Below are 17,602 nucleotides of genomic sequence, written 5' to 3'. Positions count from 1 at the left end.
TTTGTAACATTGCATGATTGGACTAACTACAAAAATGAATGATGTCAATCTCTAATTAAAAATAATAATAATTAAAATGAACCTAAATGTTAACAAGCTGCTGTATAAGTGAAAGGAATGCTTTGATATGGTTATGTAACCATTTTTGATAACATTTCTGCAATAGCATGCTGAGACCCGTGAGTCAACCCATGCACATCAACAGTTCAAACATCATCTTTAAATGGGAGACAGTTATTTAAATTTTTTTCCTTATTTTATTCAATAAAAACTAGTTGCTTATTATTAAATATTTGGCACAATTCTTGTTTATTATGAAGCTGAAGGTGATACTCTCCAACATTAATTACGCACAAGAACAGTAATGCACAAAGTCAGGGTTGCAGTAAACACGCATGCATGAAACTTGTATGAAAATTGTACTTTATTTCTCTGAAATGTACAAAAAAGGAGGAGGACACATCACAAGTTTAAGGCAGATATTGCACAGACTAGTCCAAAGATTTCTAGAAAAAGCTGGGAAGATTCTCTTGTTCTCGTGTAAGGCACAAATGCCGAGTTCACTGTCCATACTTTTAACTTGATACACTGATAAGAAATGTAAGAAACAAATACTATTAATATCCGTCTTAAAGTATTTGGTCATATATATATATATAGAGAGAGAGAGACAGAGAGAGAGAGAGCAAGAGAGAGCGAGCGAGCGCTACACATTTAATATACATAAAAACCAGACCCCATAGACATGCGCTTTATATCTACAAGACCCCTTTCTCAACTAAATAGACACAGTATCTAGAATATCAACATCAGTCATTCTACAGAAGTGAAAAAATAGAGCATCTCTGAAAAAATATGTTTTATATCCAGTACCCATTGCTGTTCCAGGAACCCAGTAACTAACGGAAAGCTCACAGTGGTTTTTTAAATTTTTTATTTATGTAGTGGTCCACCGGTTTTAACACCTAGTTCTTGTATTATTATGCTGTTTCGTATTTGCAGAAAGCCTAAGCTGGTTATAGAAACATGTCAAACACTGGTCTAAAGCACATTACTGATCTCTAATACTCTCAGTTTTCTAACCAGTGGCTGACAACTATGCTAAAAGAGGAATGACTGACTTAACCTGAGACTGAACGCAATGCTGACCAAAACAAACAAACTATGAAAACAAAACAACAACAAAAGAGGAAGAAATAATAATACACAGAATTTGTTACAATATTTCAGGACAGAAGGGTGAACCTCTAAAACAGTAAACGATTAGAGAGCACCTTCCTTTAACAGAAACGTGACCATAAAACAACCAGACAAAACATGTTAGCTCATTACGTTAGATGGTTGCAACAATTCAGCATTTTACAAATACATAAGTTAGCGGATATAAAACAACGAGAGGGGAAAATAAAAATGGCACCACCAGAGGTAAACTAGGATGATGTGCATTGAATACAGTGACAACAACTCATTCAGGCACAAAGCTACTCTGTTTATTGGGGGGAAAAAAAAAGAAAGAAAGTGAGAACCGAGTCATGGAACTTGGGCATGGAGAAAGAAGCATGGACCCTAACATATAACGATGTGACAATAACTACAATAAAATCAACAATAAACATGAGGAACTAAATCATGATTTAAAAAAAAAAAAAAAAAAAAAAAAAAAAACTCTTTTAATACTCCAAAGTCTAAACGAAAAAGAAATGCCAGCACCCTAATACAGCAATCTTTCACATTCTCAGGAACGCGGTCCTGCTCTAAAATCGATCCCAAGACAACAAGTCTATTGTACTCAACGTCCTTACTATAGCAAACTCAGCGGTGCACTTTGTTTATACCAGAACTGTGAAGGTCAATTGCAGAATCAACGTATGCATCATGAAATTAAATTTTATTCTGATAACGAGCCAGTAGTCTGACCTGATAAGGACATGACGGCTGAATCTGAAACTTAAAACTGATCGTGTCTGCTTTCCACCTTCACCACATTGATTCATGTAACCTATACCTTAATCCTACTCTCTCTCACACACACACACTCACCATCTGGCTGTCTCCGACACACCCACACACGTCAAATAAGTTCATGACATCTTATATGGAAATGCTTGACACTTGGCGCCCAGAAAAGCGCCGTAAACGCTCCACATTTATTTTAAGGTAGAGAGTTAAAGCTTGTCTGGGATGGGAAGAAGCGTCTCTCGCGAAATTGACGACGGCTCTGCTGCTGCCTCGCGCTGTGTCACTGCAGAGGAGCGATCAGGCTGAGCTATGCTCTCTGCAGTGCAATCAATTTCCCTGACCGCCTGTCTCCTCTCCCTCATCCTTAGACCTTACTCACTTGGAGACTCTTCTCAAGAAGGCGGGGGCAATCATCATTTAAACCGTAAAGAATTCTGATAAGGTTTTGAAGTACTGGCAACAAAGAGACTTGGAAATAAAGTGCAGAATGTATGAGTGACCACACAAACACAGAAAAGAAACATGATATTTGGAAGTCGTTGTCCCATTTGCAGCGGTTTCAGACCACTGGAATGAGGTATCAAACAAACAAGGCTGCAGCATGCCAAGGTTTTTTTTTTTTCCGAACTAAAGTGTAGCTCCTAGACTCAACAGGATCAAGTCCCTGTCTGCACAATGACATCAAACCCACCAGCGATTCATTCAACAAAACCATGCTGGCTCACAACGAGCATTCAGGAGTCATATAGAAAATTAGACAGCCATGCTACATTACAGTCTACTTATCTAGCCCTAAGCCAGGACATTGGAGCATACAGGCAAAATGAATATAGAAACCTGGTAGCTTTTGTGTTACATCATATTACAATACACTCTTCTGAGAGTAACGCGAGTATGCTGCCTCACTAGTGTACTGTTTCAAATACAACTTCGGCTAAACCACATCATGTATCGTGCAAACATTAGGTATTGTGATATGATGTTTTTGCCATAATCGCCCATCCCTACCGTAATCCAATATCGAAGGCAAAAACTAAGCAAGGCCACTTGTGTAACTTCTAAGGGCAGTCCTAAAATTAAATAAACCATTAAATGTCTTGCCTATTAGTTTTAGATGCATAACACTGAGAAACATCAAAACTGCCAGCATGCGTGTGGAAAGTTCACAGTACATGTCAAATCTGAAAATGCCCTGTTCGGGATTTTAAACTCACACTTCCCTTTTAAGTCGATGCTTATCGTATGTTCTCAATTAATGATGAAATGGTAAAGAGGACCCCAAAAAAATCTTATGTAGTGAAAACAATAGGGGGAGAAAAAAAAAAATCAGTTAAAAAGTTTTAGGCTTGCTGCTTTAAAAACACCAGCTTTGTGTCAATAAAAGGTAAACTTAGTGTATGACCTACAACCGGGTTATCTGAACCATCCGGTGAAATGTTCCGTTTCCAGCTTGTCGTCCAGCAACTGTCAGATCACGTCCATGACAACTGCAGGTAGTCAAGACAACAGTGACATTGCAGCCACATGACTCATGTTTTCTGCCATGTAAATAAGAGTGTCAGACAACCCGAGCCAAACAAGGACCTGGAGCAGAGGAGTGTTGCATTCACGTCTTGGTTGTATGGAATGTCTTTTTCTTAGTCATTTGTTGCTTTTTTCTGTGTGTCCTTCATAAATGCATACACCTGTCATTTTTTATTTCTCAGTTGACTGCTTCTCTGACAGCGTGGAGTGTGTGCTGTGAGCTCCAGGTGTGTTTGACACTGGTTGGGGGTGGGCTAGCTGGTCTGACCACACTCCACACACCATTTGGCTGAAAATTAACTGCTCCAGCAACTCTATGTGGGACCACTGGCAGACTAACACCCGCCTCACTTGCAGGAAGAGAAGAAGCAGAGGCGTTCAACACCGGCACAGAGACAGGGAGAATGGCCTTCTGCTCCTGTGGGCTTGGAGCGGAGTCAGCTTTGCTGCTGGAACTCAGGCTTTCACGACTCTTTTCCTGCTCGGTGTTCCTACTTAAAGCTTCTGTTGCGGAAACAGATGCAGGAACAGAACAGGGCACTCTGGCTGAAGGCTGCTCCTTCTGTCTCTGGTTTTCCTGCTCTGCTGCTCTCTGTAGGGCCGCGTCTACGAGCAGTTTGAGGTCGCTGAAGTCATGTGGACAAAGCTCGGGGGGTGTAGGGGGTGGCGTGTTGAACAGCACCACAGTAGGACTCATTGTTCCCAGACCTGGGCTGCTGGAAGAAGAGCCTGGAATAGTAGTTAGATGAGGAGGTCCAGTCACACTATCTTTCTTGATCACGCCACGACTCTCCACCTGCACGAGGGTCTGGACAGAACCGTCTCTGCCTGTTAGACCTGATCCCACCAAGCAGCCAGCCCCAGTCAAGATGGCAGTTGCAGTATTCCCCAGCATGCTCAGGTCCAATGTGGGGGCAGGGCGGATAACAGAAGGGCGGGATGTGGGGACCGGTGGAGGGGTGGAGTGGTCTGGGGAGGCAGAGCCAACTGACCGACTGTCTGATTTGCTGGCTCGGCGAGAGATCGTAAACTGAGTCGGGTCCTTTCCGTCCTTCCTGAGCAGGTCAGGGAGCAGCCGTCGCCGGGCGTTGATGAACCAGTTACAGATCTGAAAGAGTTGGCAATAAAGACAATCAATTTTGTCTGAAAATGAACACAATCAATACACAGTCTGATCGTCAGAATTTCTTTCAATACTACACACCAAGAACATCTGCATGTGGAACGCCTTCTTAAAAAAAAAAATTAAAAAAAACAACAACACTGTTCAACAAAATCAGAGGCCGAGTTCTGAACTGGCAGGCAAACTGATTATTTACTCTCCCCCACCCCCTTACATTTTTCCAAAAATTTTACACACAAATGGACACTTTCTATTGTTGATTGTGAAATGTTGATTAGTTTTCTGGTTAGTCCCCTCTGGACATCACAGAAAATATGAAAAACCAAAAAACATTATAAATATTACAAAACATTTATCACTTTAAAAATTAATAACAATGCCCTACCTTAAGCAGAAATTTTCATATTAAACTAGGATGAGTCAGAGAAGCTACCAAAACATATAACCTTTGTATAAATCTCACTGGAATAAAAATGACTACTTTAATATGCAGCCCACATTTCATTTTGCTACTTTTTTGTCTTTATTATAATAAAATAAACCAGCATCATAACCAACTATGAAGAGAGCTCTCTGCTGCAAATAAACACACAGAGCCTTGGGCCCTCTAGTGTCCAGGCTGCAAACTGCAAGTTTTCAAAACAGCTGGCTGTAATGGAGCAGGGAGGGAAATGCAAAGCCACAATACAAAGGCCTCAGCGCCTGCATTCCTGCACACTGACAACACCACCACTCCTGACTCACAACCAAGGACAGAACATGGCTGAGATCACATACACAGTGTCGTTTGAAAGTACTGTTCCTGCAAATACATCCAGGTGTGTAATATTTGCTATGTACATATTTATCAGTTTATAAATAATATATATATATATATATATAAAAAAAACTGATAAATATCTGATATAAATATCAGATATTTTATTATATCTTTTTATAATAAAAAACTGATATATATATAAAACGCACACATACATATACACACCCTTTTCATTATAAAAACACTGAGAATACTGAAAAAATAAAATGTGTATGGTAAAAACAAAAAAAAACCCTGAATTTCCTCGAGCAGCACATGATGAAGCTTACCTGCGAGATGGAGAGATTAGTCTGTCCTGATAAACTCAACTTCTCCTGCTCAGAGGGATAGGCGTTAAAACGATGCTCATATAGCCAGCTCCTCAGAATCTGAACAGACTCTTTTGGCAGGTTCCCCCGACGGCGGCGCTTAGCTGAACCTCCACGGGCACCGGTGGAAAGATTGAGCGGGTAAGCATCATCCTCACAGGGATCACTGTCTGACATGGCAGAAAACTCTGTCTCTCCACTGTGCTCCTCTTCCAACACTGCAAAAACCAAGGCAACAGTTAGGATTACTAGTCGACAACAACAACAACAAAAAAAAAAAAAAGACTTGGAAAGGGGGGAAAGGATTTGAGGTTTTTTTAAACTAGCACACATACAACATACACTTTACATAAGAATCATGTTAAAACGAGACAAAACAGTGAATCAGATTCACATCTACATACAAAGGCCTGACCTCCCTTGGAGCAGATCTAATTTGCATTTCAATAGATGGATGGTTGGTGGTGATTCTTTTCGAGGAAGAACATGGTAAGATGAAGACCTAAAACACACACTTTACTAGCAAATGAAACCCCAAACTTCAAGTACATTGTGGCATGTAATGTTTAACTATGTATACCCCAAAACATAGAGTAGTTGAAAATAGACCTGCTAAAATAGCAACTCCAGGAAAAAGGGCAATTCTGCAGCATTTGGACTCAAGCAGCCATAAAACAGAGCACCAAAAGTTTGCCTTAAAGTTACCAACCAGTTCTAATATACGTTTTTCCAGACGAACTCATGCACAGACATGAAGAAGTGCATCAGGGAGAAACAATGCCCGAAAACTAAGCTGTAAAATAAATGTGGCGAGTCACAGCTGCACATGCCATCTCATCCAAAATCTAAAACTGAGGTGTTTAACAAGACTGGTTTTTCACTCAAGTGTGCTATAAAATCTTATCAGCAGGCAAAAATAATACTGCTCATTTCCCTTTGAACTTTAGGAGAGCCCAGTCTGCTCCTGACAACCTAGTATAATAATAATAAAAGTATTGCACTAAACAGCAGTTATTTTATTCTGGGCTATTGTCATACAAATGTGCAATTGAGCAATTCAGTATGCAGATGAGCCGTCATTCACAAACATCTGCTAGGAAAATTTTGCTAAAATGTAGTCTCCCCATTGTAACAAACATAGCCTTCAAGGTATTCTTTGCAAACCAGGTAAAAACCATATTCTCTAATCAAAGCCAAAAACCATGATTCCTATTTAATCAGCATTCATGTAACCCTACTCCAAAAGCATGTCTCCAGTCTGTCCTTGGTTAAATAACACTTTGTATTTTGTAAACATAGTTTCATGACAGTCTGCAACTTTTTCCACACTACTTTCTTTAATCATATTCCAAGGAAAAATTTAGATGACAAAAAGTAACAGGTCCAATTCTATAGACAGGAGCTTCTTTACAGATTGCAAACTTTTGTAAGTGTGATTACACTTCTTGAATAATTCAGGTTATAAAAAACAGACAGGAATAATAATAAGAAAAAAATAAATAAAAAAACTAAAAACTAGGCCAAGGTTTGGTACAGAATTGTACGAGATAAAGGTTCTCACAAAAGCTTGGAGCAGGCATCCTGAGGGCTGAGATAATGATTAGCTAAGTCAAGGCAAGTTTTCTTCAGATGAGCTGTAGGAGTGAATCTATCCACTCTTTAATTTCCTGCCTTTCATCCCCCTCCGCTTCCTCTCTGCTCCATTCACCACACGGACGAGATACAAACCAGCTGAATATTTCCACACTTTCTCAAACAACCAAAGCAATCCAAAACGCTGTTTTTCTTTCTATTTAAATAAAAACGCAAGAAGAACACTTCTAAAGAAGAATGGTAGGCTTTTAACATCGGTGAGGCTTTTGTTGTCATAGATAGTGTTGTGCAATTAATCGAATTTCAATTACATTTAAAACTTTAGATGATTATGAAAACAAGATAATTGCAATTAAATGATTACTGTGTTAATGATTGCTGCATTTTTTAAATTAAATCCATCACATCCTTTTACTTTAAGGCAGCATGCTTTCATCAGGCTATGGTGTTTATCGTTACTCTCAAAAACACCAGGGTGTTTTATTTAAAAATTTATTAAATGCATAAAGTTATTACATAATAAAATATAAATGCATAATTATCCCCCCCCCCACGTACCAATCAGAAGTGGTAAATGTTTAAAGAAAGTCGTTCAGGGTTTAAAAAAATTACTTTGGCATCTCAGACCTGCTTGTGTCAACATTGTCAGCAGTAAAGAAGGAAATCAAACTCTAAACTTGAGTTACTTGTTGACATGTTGGCTATAAACCGTCCTGCTCGACGTCTAGTCTCGCACGAAGACTCCACGGAGTGACCTAAACTTCAAATCAAATACTGCTGGGCATGTTTTAGCTAGCACTACAGAGTCGAAAAACAAAACAAAACAAAAATGAAGGTGAACTAGGCACTGACTTGCCCGTGTAGTTTGAGGTTTGGGGAAAAACGTTGAATATCAGCAGTGAAAAGGAAGGTTTTTCCTGGGAGAAAAACAATGGCGCAGAAATGTGCTGGTCTGAGTCTGTGAGTGAAACCCGAAGCCCACAAGAGCAGACACAGAAATGTGGCAGTTCCTGCGTTCCTCGCCAACAAAGGAGTGTGTGTGCGCGCGCGCACGCTCGCGCTCTATCCATCTCAAGTACTGAGGGGCTTTAGTGTGTGCGTGCGTGCGTGCGTGTCTGTGTGTGCGTGTGGTATCCATCTCGAGCAAGGACGGGTTTTAGTGCTCCTTTACCCCTCTTCCAAAGCTGCCCACCCGCCCCCCGCCATGGACAGCCTGCTTGAGCTAACTGCAGAGGTAAAACCGTTAGAGACAGGCGTCAGGTTCACTTTATTATCCAACAGTAACCACCAGTGGACGGGAAATAAACTGAAACTGCCCGCCTGTGGCGACAAATACTCGTTCAAACTGCCCCTGGTGACGCAAACACAGCCGTTACGTTCCGCTGAAAGGAGTCTAAAACCTGTAACGCGGTGGTTTTATGGCTGCGATCTGTCAAACACATACACACAAAGCGAATACAATGAAACGAGTCCTCCACAACAACACGTCCAAACCGATTAATCCAATATCCCTCGCGATTAGACTCTGTGAAACACGCGGCGACGCCAAACTTTTCCAGGCATGCAACAAATGCTGGCAGTTTGTCCCAGTTCTACACAGGCGTCTAATATCCAAAACCCTGACACTGGAATTCCCCACTGACTCAAACGTGCTAACTCGCTAACTGCCCGAGTTCACGACAATGTGGAACATTTTCCCCCCTTTTCTTTTTATTTCAAAGAAACGTGCTTCACCGCACGTCAAATTATTCTCAAAATACAAAACTACTATAATTTTTTGTGTGAGTATGAGTTTTTGACATAATGAAGCTCAGAAGCGTTAAAATCCTGACTACAAACACGTCTAACTGTTCTTCAGGACAGCAGCAGCAGATGGACACCATGCTCAGCACTGAGCTAGGCAGTTAGCTTTAGCCAGCTAGCCGTTCAAACACAAACACCGCGTTAAGTCTTAACAAACAAAAAGAACCCGCATTCCTTTTAAAATCTACACTGACTCCAAGTTCCATCATCACATACTATGACGTAGGCTTAGACGAAAACAGAGAGGTCGAGTTGAGAAAAAAAAAAACATTCACTTTACCTCTTTTGACAGATTTCATCCTTTGTTAGACAGGCTCTCAGGATTTTAAACAAATCCTCAGCTTTCGAAGTTGCTCGGAGAAGAAAAGCGCGTGCTGCCCCACAAAGCGCCGACGCGACGCGAGCTTCTGCTGGACACCGCGGCGCGATTTTTCGTTTCTTTCCCACCGAAAACTCGACCGAGCGCAACAATACTGTCTCTTTTTTCTCTCTCTCTCTCTTATCGAGTCCGCTTCATTTCTCGCACATGTTAATGAAAGCAGGGAAAAAATGGTGTTGACAAACGCGTCCCGATTTACCTGCAATGCCGTTTTCCGCCAGCGTTGTGTCAGTGACAGAGCGCTTCGCCCCGCCCCATCGGGCTCACCAGCCAATCAGAGGCCGCGGATCCAGGCGCTATACACCTCCACATCATCACTGACTAATGATCAGTCAGTTCAGCCGACGCACACAATCTCTACACGTTTTGGAACAGAATGAACCTTTCATGCTTCATGCATGCGTTCATCCAAGCATACGTTTTAACATTTAATATTTGATCTGTGGATGAACATGGATCTTGTGCGTTAGCTTTTGTGCTTTTTTACAAGTCTAAACGCAAACCTGAAATAAAACTTCTTAATTAGTTGGTCAAAATATTTTTATTCTCTCTTGACGTTTGTTGATCAAAAAACGTTTTTAAAATTTAGTTATGTAGCGTAGTTAGGCCTTCATTCAGTCTATAGTTAGTTTATTTACCAAACATCCTCTGCATTGTTGCCATTTCCTTGTAAACACACACACATGAACTCGTGATAAAGAGTGATGTTTGGAGCCTTTTTAGGGTATACTGTATATAGTCTTTACTTACTTACGTTCTAACTAACTAACTATTTATCCATCTATCTACCTACTTATCTATATATCTATGGTAGGTACCCTGTTATTACTTTAGCACGTAACACAATCTTTTGGTCAATACTATAGTATTTACTGGGTAACACAATGGCTAACAAAGTTCAGCACGAATCTATTAAGGTATGTTTGTACATATTATATATGTTAGTACATACTACTGCTATGATATAATACAGGCAGTTTAGTTGCTTGCTGAACTTTGGTAGCACACTGTAGTACCCAATAAGTACCATGGTATTCACCAAAATATTGTGTATTAACCTTTTGATGGTACCAATGTCCCAAAAGTATGTAACCATGGTAGAACCATGTACTCTAGTGCGGTACATTGTACTACTATGCATCATATTGACAAAGAATACCATGGTACCTTTATATACATATATACTGCAAATATACTATAGATATAGGTTAGATTAAGGTTAAGATGATAAAGAAAATGCTTTATTATGTTTCAGATGGAAAAGAAAGAAAGAAAGGGAAATGTATTTGTGCCTATTACGATGGCACAGCTTTTAAAAGTCTCTTACAAAAATCTGTCCCATAATAATGGATAACTCCTGCAGTACCACGACAGACCACTAGCTGGCCGCAGGTTGAACCTCCGTCTGCTGTGTCTGTTTTTTCTTTCAAATGCAGGAATGCGCTGTATGCATGGTGACCAGAATGGAGTGGCAGTTTACCAGTAACGAGCTGTAACCCACCCCCAACTGTAAGTCCTGCAGAACAGTATCCACCTCTCAAGGCTCTTTGCAAAACTAAAGTGACTGTGTAGTTACTGTGCCAGTAGTTGTTATAACTGTTATCCCATAATATACCATGATACCTCAGACATCCCATAATATACCATAGTATTACCATGATACCTTAGACATCCCATAATATATCATAGGTATACTGGGTACCATGGTAGTATTATGCTACCTTCCACCATACATTGGTAAATACTATGGTAGGTACCCTGATATGACTATTGTGGGTAACACAATACTTTGTGTTTGTACATCCTGAACCATATTGTAAATATTAGTACATATTGCTGCTAAGATATAGTACAGGCAGTACAATATTATTTGCTTGCTGAACTTTTGAACTGTGTCACTGTAGAACCCAATAAGTACCATGCTATTTACCAAAATATTGTGCATAAACCTTTGGAGGGTACCATAAAAGGTAAAATGTCACTGCAGTAGTTATTATAAATATATTACCATTATGGCACATGTAAAACAATTTTAACAGCGTCCTGGTACTTGCTCCATACTACCACATTATAGTATATAGTAGTGGCATGAACCATACTACAGTACATATACCATGGTCCTATGGTAGAACCATGTACTTTGGTGGGGTACATGGTACTACTATGCACCATATCAGCAAAGAAGAACCAGTGTTCTGTCAAAAATACCATGGTATGTATATTTCCTATTACAGGTACCATCAGATTACCATGGTACCTTTATCCGCTATAATTTATCACAGAGTGTTGAACATATTGTATTGTATGATGTTGCATTTGCCCTACAGGTTGTGTGGTGATTACCTTGCATGTTTTTTTTTTTTTATATATATCACATCTAAGCCTTGCAGAACAATATTTTCTTTTACTTTTGTACTTGTATATTGCTAGAATGTCAGTAAAACACTCCAGAAATATAAAATTAGCCAATCCAGAAAGATTTAAATGACAACTGTCACACTCTGAAGGAGAATCATTAGAGATGTAAATTCCTAATTAACCAGTACTGCAAGTACACTGTTCCTATTGAACTTTTTTTTTCAATTAAAATTTGCAAAAGAATCAGTAGTCATGTATAAACACACTTTATGCTCACATTGGGATTGACTGAGATCTTTCAAATTAAATACAGAACAAAAACAAGAAGCCAATAAACACCCTTAACTTAAGTCCATTTTATTGTATTTCTTACTAAAACAAAAGACCCTGACATACACAGCCTAAAATTTATATAGCATTAGATATTTCTAACAAATCCTAGTCAGTAAAATATGTGCTTGTCTCATAAAATATCAATTATTATAACAATTATGTCATTTTTTTTTTTTTGCTACAGATGCTTGCATTGAATGTTAAGTTCTTTTCCCTCATATAGCCCCTGGATTATAACCAATCGGATTTAAAAGTGAACCATAGCCAGAGAAACAAAGTATTGAGAGCAAGCCTAGCTCTTTTTTTGCAGGTCAGGTTGATGAAAACCAGGTAGAAGTGTACACTTACGGCTGAGTGCAGGGTGCAGGGTCAGTACAGGGTCACCATTTGGGCTTCCCTTAACCCAGTTTGGCTGTAACCTACCAAAATTGTGCTGCATGTCAGTTACATAAGAGGTATATTAAAAAGTTTAGAACCTAAGCAGCGCGAGCAGGGCAGAAACCGAATGTCCCTTCAGAGTGTCTCTCAATTCAAAGTTGTCTACAAAATACTGTCCGCACCGTTCCACACATGGGGCTTTTTCTGCTGTCCAACAGATGAAATGGATTCCCAGCTCCTGAACCCACTCGGCGTCAAAGCAGACACAGAGTGTAATCGGTCCACCGTGGTCCTAAGGGAAGCCCGCATACTGTATACAGTATGATCAAGAAAACAGACTCGCAAAGTAAAATACAATTAGACCAGAGTGAATAAAAACAAGGAACAGATGGAAGATCTAAAAACATTTCTACTTCATGTAAGAAAGAATTTTCAGAATTTTTTTTTTGCAAAGCTAAAAACATAAATACATTAAATGAACAGAGTCCTAAAAGAAATTCAATAAGCACAAAGATGTTATACAAACTGATTGAAAGTGAGAGGAATGTGGATCTGTAAGATCCAGCATTAACAGGAAAATCCTAGCGCTTCAGTGGTTTTTAGAAGAAACTGTTCATCTAGCAGTCTTGTTTCATTTCACCATGTACTGTACCAGCTGTCTATGGTTGAAAAAACACTCGACTTATGTTTACATTGTCTTTCATTTCCCAGCTTTAGCGTAACAGACACAGAGCCTTGAAAACGTGATTCAATTTGCTTCATCATTTCCTGGATCAAAAATAAACTCTCAAAATTTTCCAATATCTACAATTTACTTATCCATTTCGTACGTACCTTTACCCAAACTGTGTAAAAATGATCATAATTCAAGTTACAGTCTCAGACACAGCCGACAATCCTATATGCTGGCAGTGACTCATGTTTGCACTTTATGCCCTGTAGTGTTCTAACAATTTTAGGCCTTTCCTCTAGAATCCGTTTTGGAAAATTACAATCTAACCAGCTGCTGTTGCTATCGTGTAATAAATAATGAGACACCAGAGAAGCAATGTGCACTACAGATGATTCATTTCCAACATGATTTGTTCTAACCTGCAGAGAGCACTCTATTTAGTGAATCTCACACCCTGAATAAGCATACTTCATTGACTGACTTGAAACCCCACTTCACCTGATTTAGAAATGGGGCTGCTGAAGTAGTTCTGCACGGATTTGTCAGACATGCCTTTAAACCCTGCGGAGGGATAAGCCGTAGGCCATCAGCACACAAAGCCGCAGGCGTTAACGACTCACCCCCAGGCCAAATGGGGAGCAGGAGTGGAAAGAGAGGAGATCCCATTCACACCATTACTGCAAACAGCAAAGGGAGCCATCACTGGCCTGGCTAACACACAGCACTGCAGACAAAGGGAGCCAATCACTCAACCATTTCATCGCACAGAGTGTTTGTGTGTGTGGGTCTGTTTAAAGAAAGCAGGTGGGCCAATGGATGGGTCTTTCCTTTTTTAAATGCACATATGTCACTTTTTAAATGGAGGGAGGCAGATAAAAGAATTCCTTGTTAATCAGGATTCATATCTGTCCTGAGCATGTGCGGATTTTACATTTTCATTCAAGTCTTTAAAATTCATTTTTAAAAAAAGCATTAAGCATGAGTTGTAAAGCCTGGAGCCATTTTGTTACAAAAGTGTTATCAGCTTCCTGTTGCCCATGACCCAAATGAACTCATGTTACCCCTTAGGAATGTCAGCATGCTTTAAGCCTGACAGTGCTTGACTAATAACTAAAGAAACATGATTACCTGTCTGTAAAGCAGCATGGATAAATTATCAATACTAAAAAAAAAATACAGATAATGCAGTTTGAGTTTTGTTATAACGCCAGTCAGGTGCAAATGTAGTTCACAATCAGAGCACCTCTTTAAAAATCCTGTCCGCATAAGGTAACCCAGTAAAAAAAAAAAAAGTTTCAATTGACACCTAAAAATGCATATAAAATTAAAGAATTTAATGATTTTTCTTTAAACAGACAGGTAACTTCATGGAGGATAAATAATAACAAGGTACACAAAGTAAAAAAAAAAAAAAGGTTGAATATGAACGCAGAATAAAATGCCTTCAGTTTGTCAGGAAAACTCACAGGAAGTAAGACCCAAATATCCACAGAGAGGTGCTGTCACTCCATAGTCTACCTTACGATTGTTTGAACACTGAAATGTATTGTGTTGAACAGCTTTAAAATGACTAAATACGTCTAAAGAAAAAAAGATTATTTAAACAGTCGACATTTTAGAGTGAACTCATTAATTGCTTCCCAGTCATGATAAAATATTTTCTTACAGTAAAAAATAAAAAATAAAAATCAATCAAAAACGAAACTGACTTTTTCAGGATACTAAAACTGGCAGTGGTTATGATGTGTGATCAGGCTGTACCTGTGAGCTATAATTAGAGCGCTACGTTTCTGAACGGTGGCAAAGAGTTTGTAGATTTAATAGTACATAACATAATGTGTCTTACCTTTTTACCTTCATTAGCAAAATGCTGAAACGTAAGTGAAAAAAATAAATAAACAGCCAATAAATGGTGTTTTATCTGGTGTAGTTCAGTCAAATATATACTTGGTTTAATTATATGGTTTTTAAAGATATTCAAACTCCCAATCATTTCTTCAAAACCCATCAATCCTTCCTAGATCTAGTTTGATTTTTTATGATTGTGATTTTCCTTTAAGCTATTGCTTTAACCCCATTTAAGAACAGGATCGTACCCATTCCTCCTTCAAAATGTATGTGCATTAACATTAGGCAAGAACCCGAAATGGTATGAAAGCTTAAAATGAAGGAAAAGTCAAGCGGTTAGGAAAATAAACAGCTGGATGAACTAAAGAGTGTGTCCTACGGTTCAACGGCATTCTTTTTCATTCTAACAGCCTTTTTGTTTATCCGTTACTGTTTATCATGAAGAAATACTTTCTATAGCTTGTACTAGAGGCTGAAATCAATAGACCAAATTAGTAAAAAGGAAGACAAATGTTTTAAAAAGGGCATACGAAAGAAAGGCATCCTCCAAGCAAATGTGGGTATGGAGACTTTAGAGGAGGATTTTCTACTGAATGGCAGGATGGTGAAAGACAAAAAACAACACAAATAATAATTAAAAAAACAAGTGTGGCTACCTTAGTCCACATAGATTAAATCTCTTATCCAAGATATAAGAACATTTAAAACAGTCTGATATAGACTTTAGGTGATATAATTATCAGTAATAATAATAATAATAATAATAATAATAACAATAAGTCTTTGTGAGGTTTTCCTTGGCAGTCTCTGAAGAGAGAAGCTCTTCATGTGGGGTGTCCACAATTCCCACCTTCCCCATTCTTGACTTTAGGCTGCCACCATCATAAGGTGTATTTCGCTTTTCATATCAGAGCAGATCCATGGAGTGCTCTAATGTCTTCTGACTCTTGTCTTCTCTTTCCCCTCCCCACATGTACGAGCTGTGGGCCTGTGGTCCCTCATTTCACCTATCTTAGAGGCGTGTCTGAGCTTCGGGGACGTAGATCTCGATGTTGTCTGAGCTCTCAGTGGCTGAGTTCTGTTTGACCGACTGTGCTCTCTTGGCCGCCATCAGTCTCTTGCGAGCTTCCTGCCTCTGTTTATCTGCTGTGTCATTGCTTTTCTCACGGTTCAGCACTGCCTTGCTCTTTCCAGGCTTCTTTGGCACAGCTGGAGCCTGCTTTTGATTTTTCTGTAGATGAAACGTTCATAATAATTGTGATTACACTCATTGCACACAAAGGAGCTGATCATTAGCTGAATTCGTCAGTTATCAAATTATTTAAGCATGCACATAAACAGAATGCCATAATATCTTAAATCGGTTTCAAATAGTTTCATTTGAGATTCAATTGTAGCTCAAATAATCAGGCTATTCAGTTCACGCATGTTGTTAATATGTTTTTTTTTCTACTACGTGTTTACACATGACTAGAAACTCAGAAAAACAATAAATAATAGCCCTTTTATGCGAAAATACAATAAATACAGTGCATTGTTTATTTTTAGCCCATGGATTGGCTGATAAAATAGTTTGACTATACGATTCCTTACAAAAACTTACCTGTTTGTCTGGGGATTCTCGGTCCAGTTTCCAGTCATTGGATTTGAGGTGGTAGAGCTCATCAAACTTGAGGCTAATGTCCTCTATCGAGAGCTGCAAAAGGTCCCAGAATCCTGCCAAGTCCTGTGCTGTGGGCCTCGGGTTAGCATTCACATTCTACAGGAGAAAGCCATACAGAAAGAAAGCACACATGAAGATGGGATGGCTACTCCAAATTCCTACTGGTTCTCAATGAATTTAAAAATGGGTGTGACACATGAAGAAGGACTTTTTCCCTAGTCACATTTTGTGCCAGGGTTACTGGAAATTCACGTTAAACAAAAAGTTGTGAAACTGTCTTCATTTCTTTGTACACAAGAGGGCAGTGTAACCCTGGGCACAAGGCAAAAATGAAACACCCAGTTTATTAAGGGTAATTTACAGTCCCAGTCCTCTCACTGGCATGGTCAGGAGTTTGATTTCCAGAACAGCACAGCTCTGAGAGTAGTACAGTGGACGCTTTGTTGTTAAAACTTAAGACTCCTAGTCAGAAGGTTGTGAATTGAAGTCACAGCGCTGCCAAGCTGCCACAAGGCTCTTAATCCTTTAACTGCTTAGTTGTATGAATGAGATATTTAAATTTTGCTCTAGATCAGAGCCTCCGCAAAGATATAACGGTCACAAAATACTTTATCTTATGTGATGCAAACTACTGTTATTCGCACTACCATGATCACTCCCTTTACATACATTGCTGATGTTACATACTCTGTATATTGCGGTATTTATTTAATCTGTATAGTTCTTGAATGTCGTACTATAAATAGTGTCTGTCTATAAACAAAATATAAAGTGTTGTTATGGAAGTCTGAGGGTCACCAACAGCTGAAATCAAATTCCTTGCGTATGTCAACATCCTTG

At 39.2% G+C, this 17,602-nt stretch overlaps 2 protein-coding genes across 4 annotated transcripts in view; both read right to left on the bottom strand.

The window, feature by feature from the left end:
• Positions 1 to 406: 406 nt before the first annotated feature.
• LOC128526300 (homeobox protein TGIF2) lies at positions 407 to 9,720 on the bottom strand. Its single transcript, XM_053498016.1, has 3 exons — positions 9,411 to 9,720; positions 5,696 to 5,952; positions 407 to 4,591 (listed from the first exon to the last, which is right to left on the bottom strand). The coding sequence occupies exons 1-3, from the start codon at positions 9,427 to 9,429 to the stop codon at positions 3,662 to 3,664; spliced, it is 1,206 nt and encodes a 401-aa protein (XP_053353991.1). The 5' UTR covers positions 9,430 to 9,720; the 3' UTR covers positions 407 to 3,661.
• Positions 9,721 to 12,208: 2,488 nt separating this feature from the next.
• The window catches only part of dlgap4b (discs, large (Drosophila) homolog-associated protein 4b), a 122,582-nt gene continuing 117,188 nt past the window's right edge, over positions 12,209 to 17,602 (bottom strand). For all 3 annotated transcript variants that reach the window (XM_053498799.1, XM_053498800.1, XM_053498801.1), the window contains 2 exons: positions 16,703 to 16,858; positions 12,209 to 16,330 (listed from right to left, as the gene is read on the bottom strand). In XM_053498799.1, coding sequence (XP_053354774.1) covers positions 16,112 to 16,330; positions 16,703 to 16,858 — 375 coding nt within the window. In that variant the 3' untranslated portion in view covers positions 12,209 to 16,111. The remainder of the gene's footprint in view (positions 16,331 to 16,702; positions 16,859 to 17,602) is intronic.

The sequence above is a fragment of the Clarias gariepinus genome, chromosome 6, assembly GCF_024256425.1.
Source record: "Clarias gariepinus isolate MV-2021 ecotype Netherlands chromosome 6, CGAR_prim_01v2, whole genome shotgun sequence".
NCBI lineage: Eukaryota > Metazoa > Chordata > Actinopteri > Siluriformes > Clariidae > Clarias > Clarias gariepinus.
The sequence above is the reverse complement of the archived record's forward strand: the minus strand, read 5'-3'. Positions and strand labels throughout refer to the sequence as shown.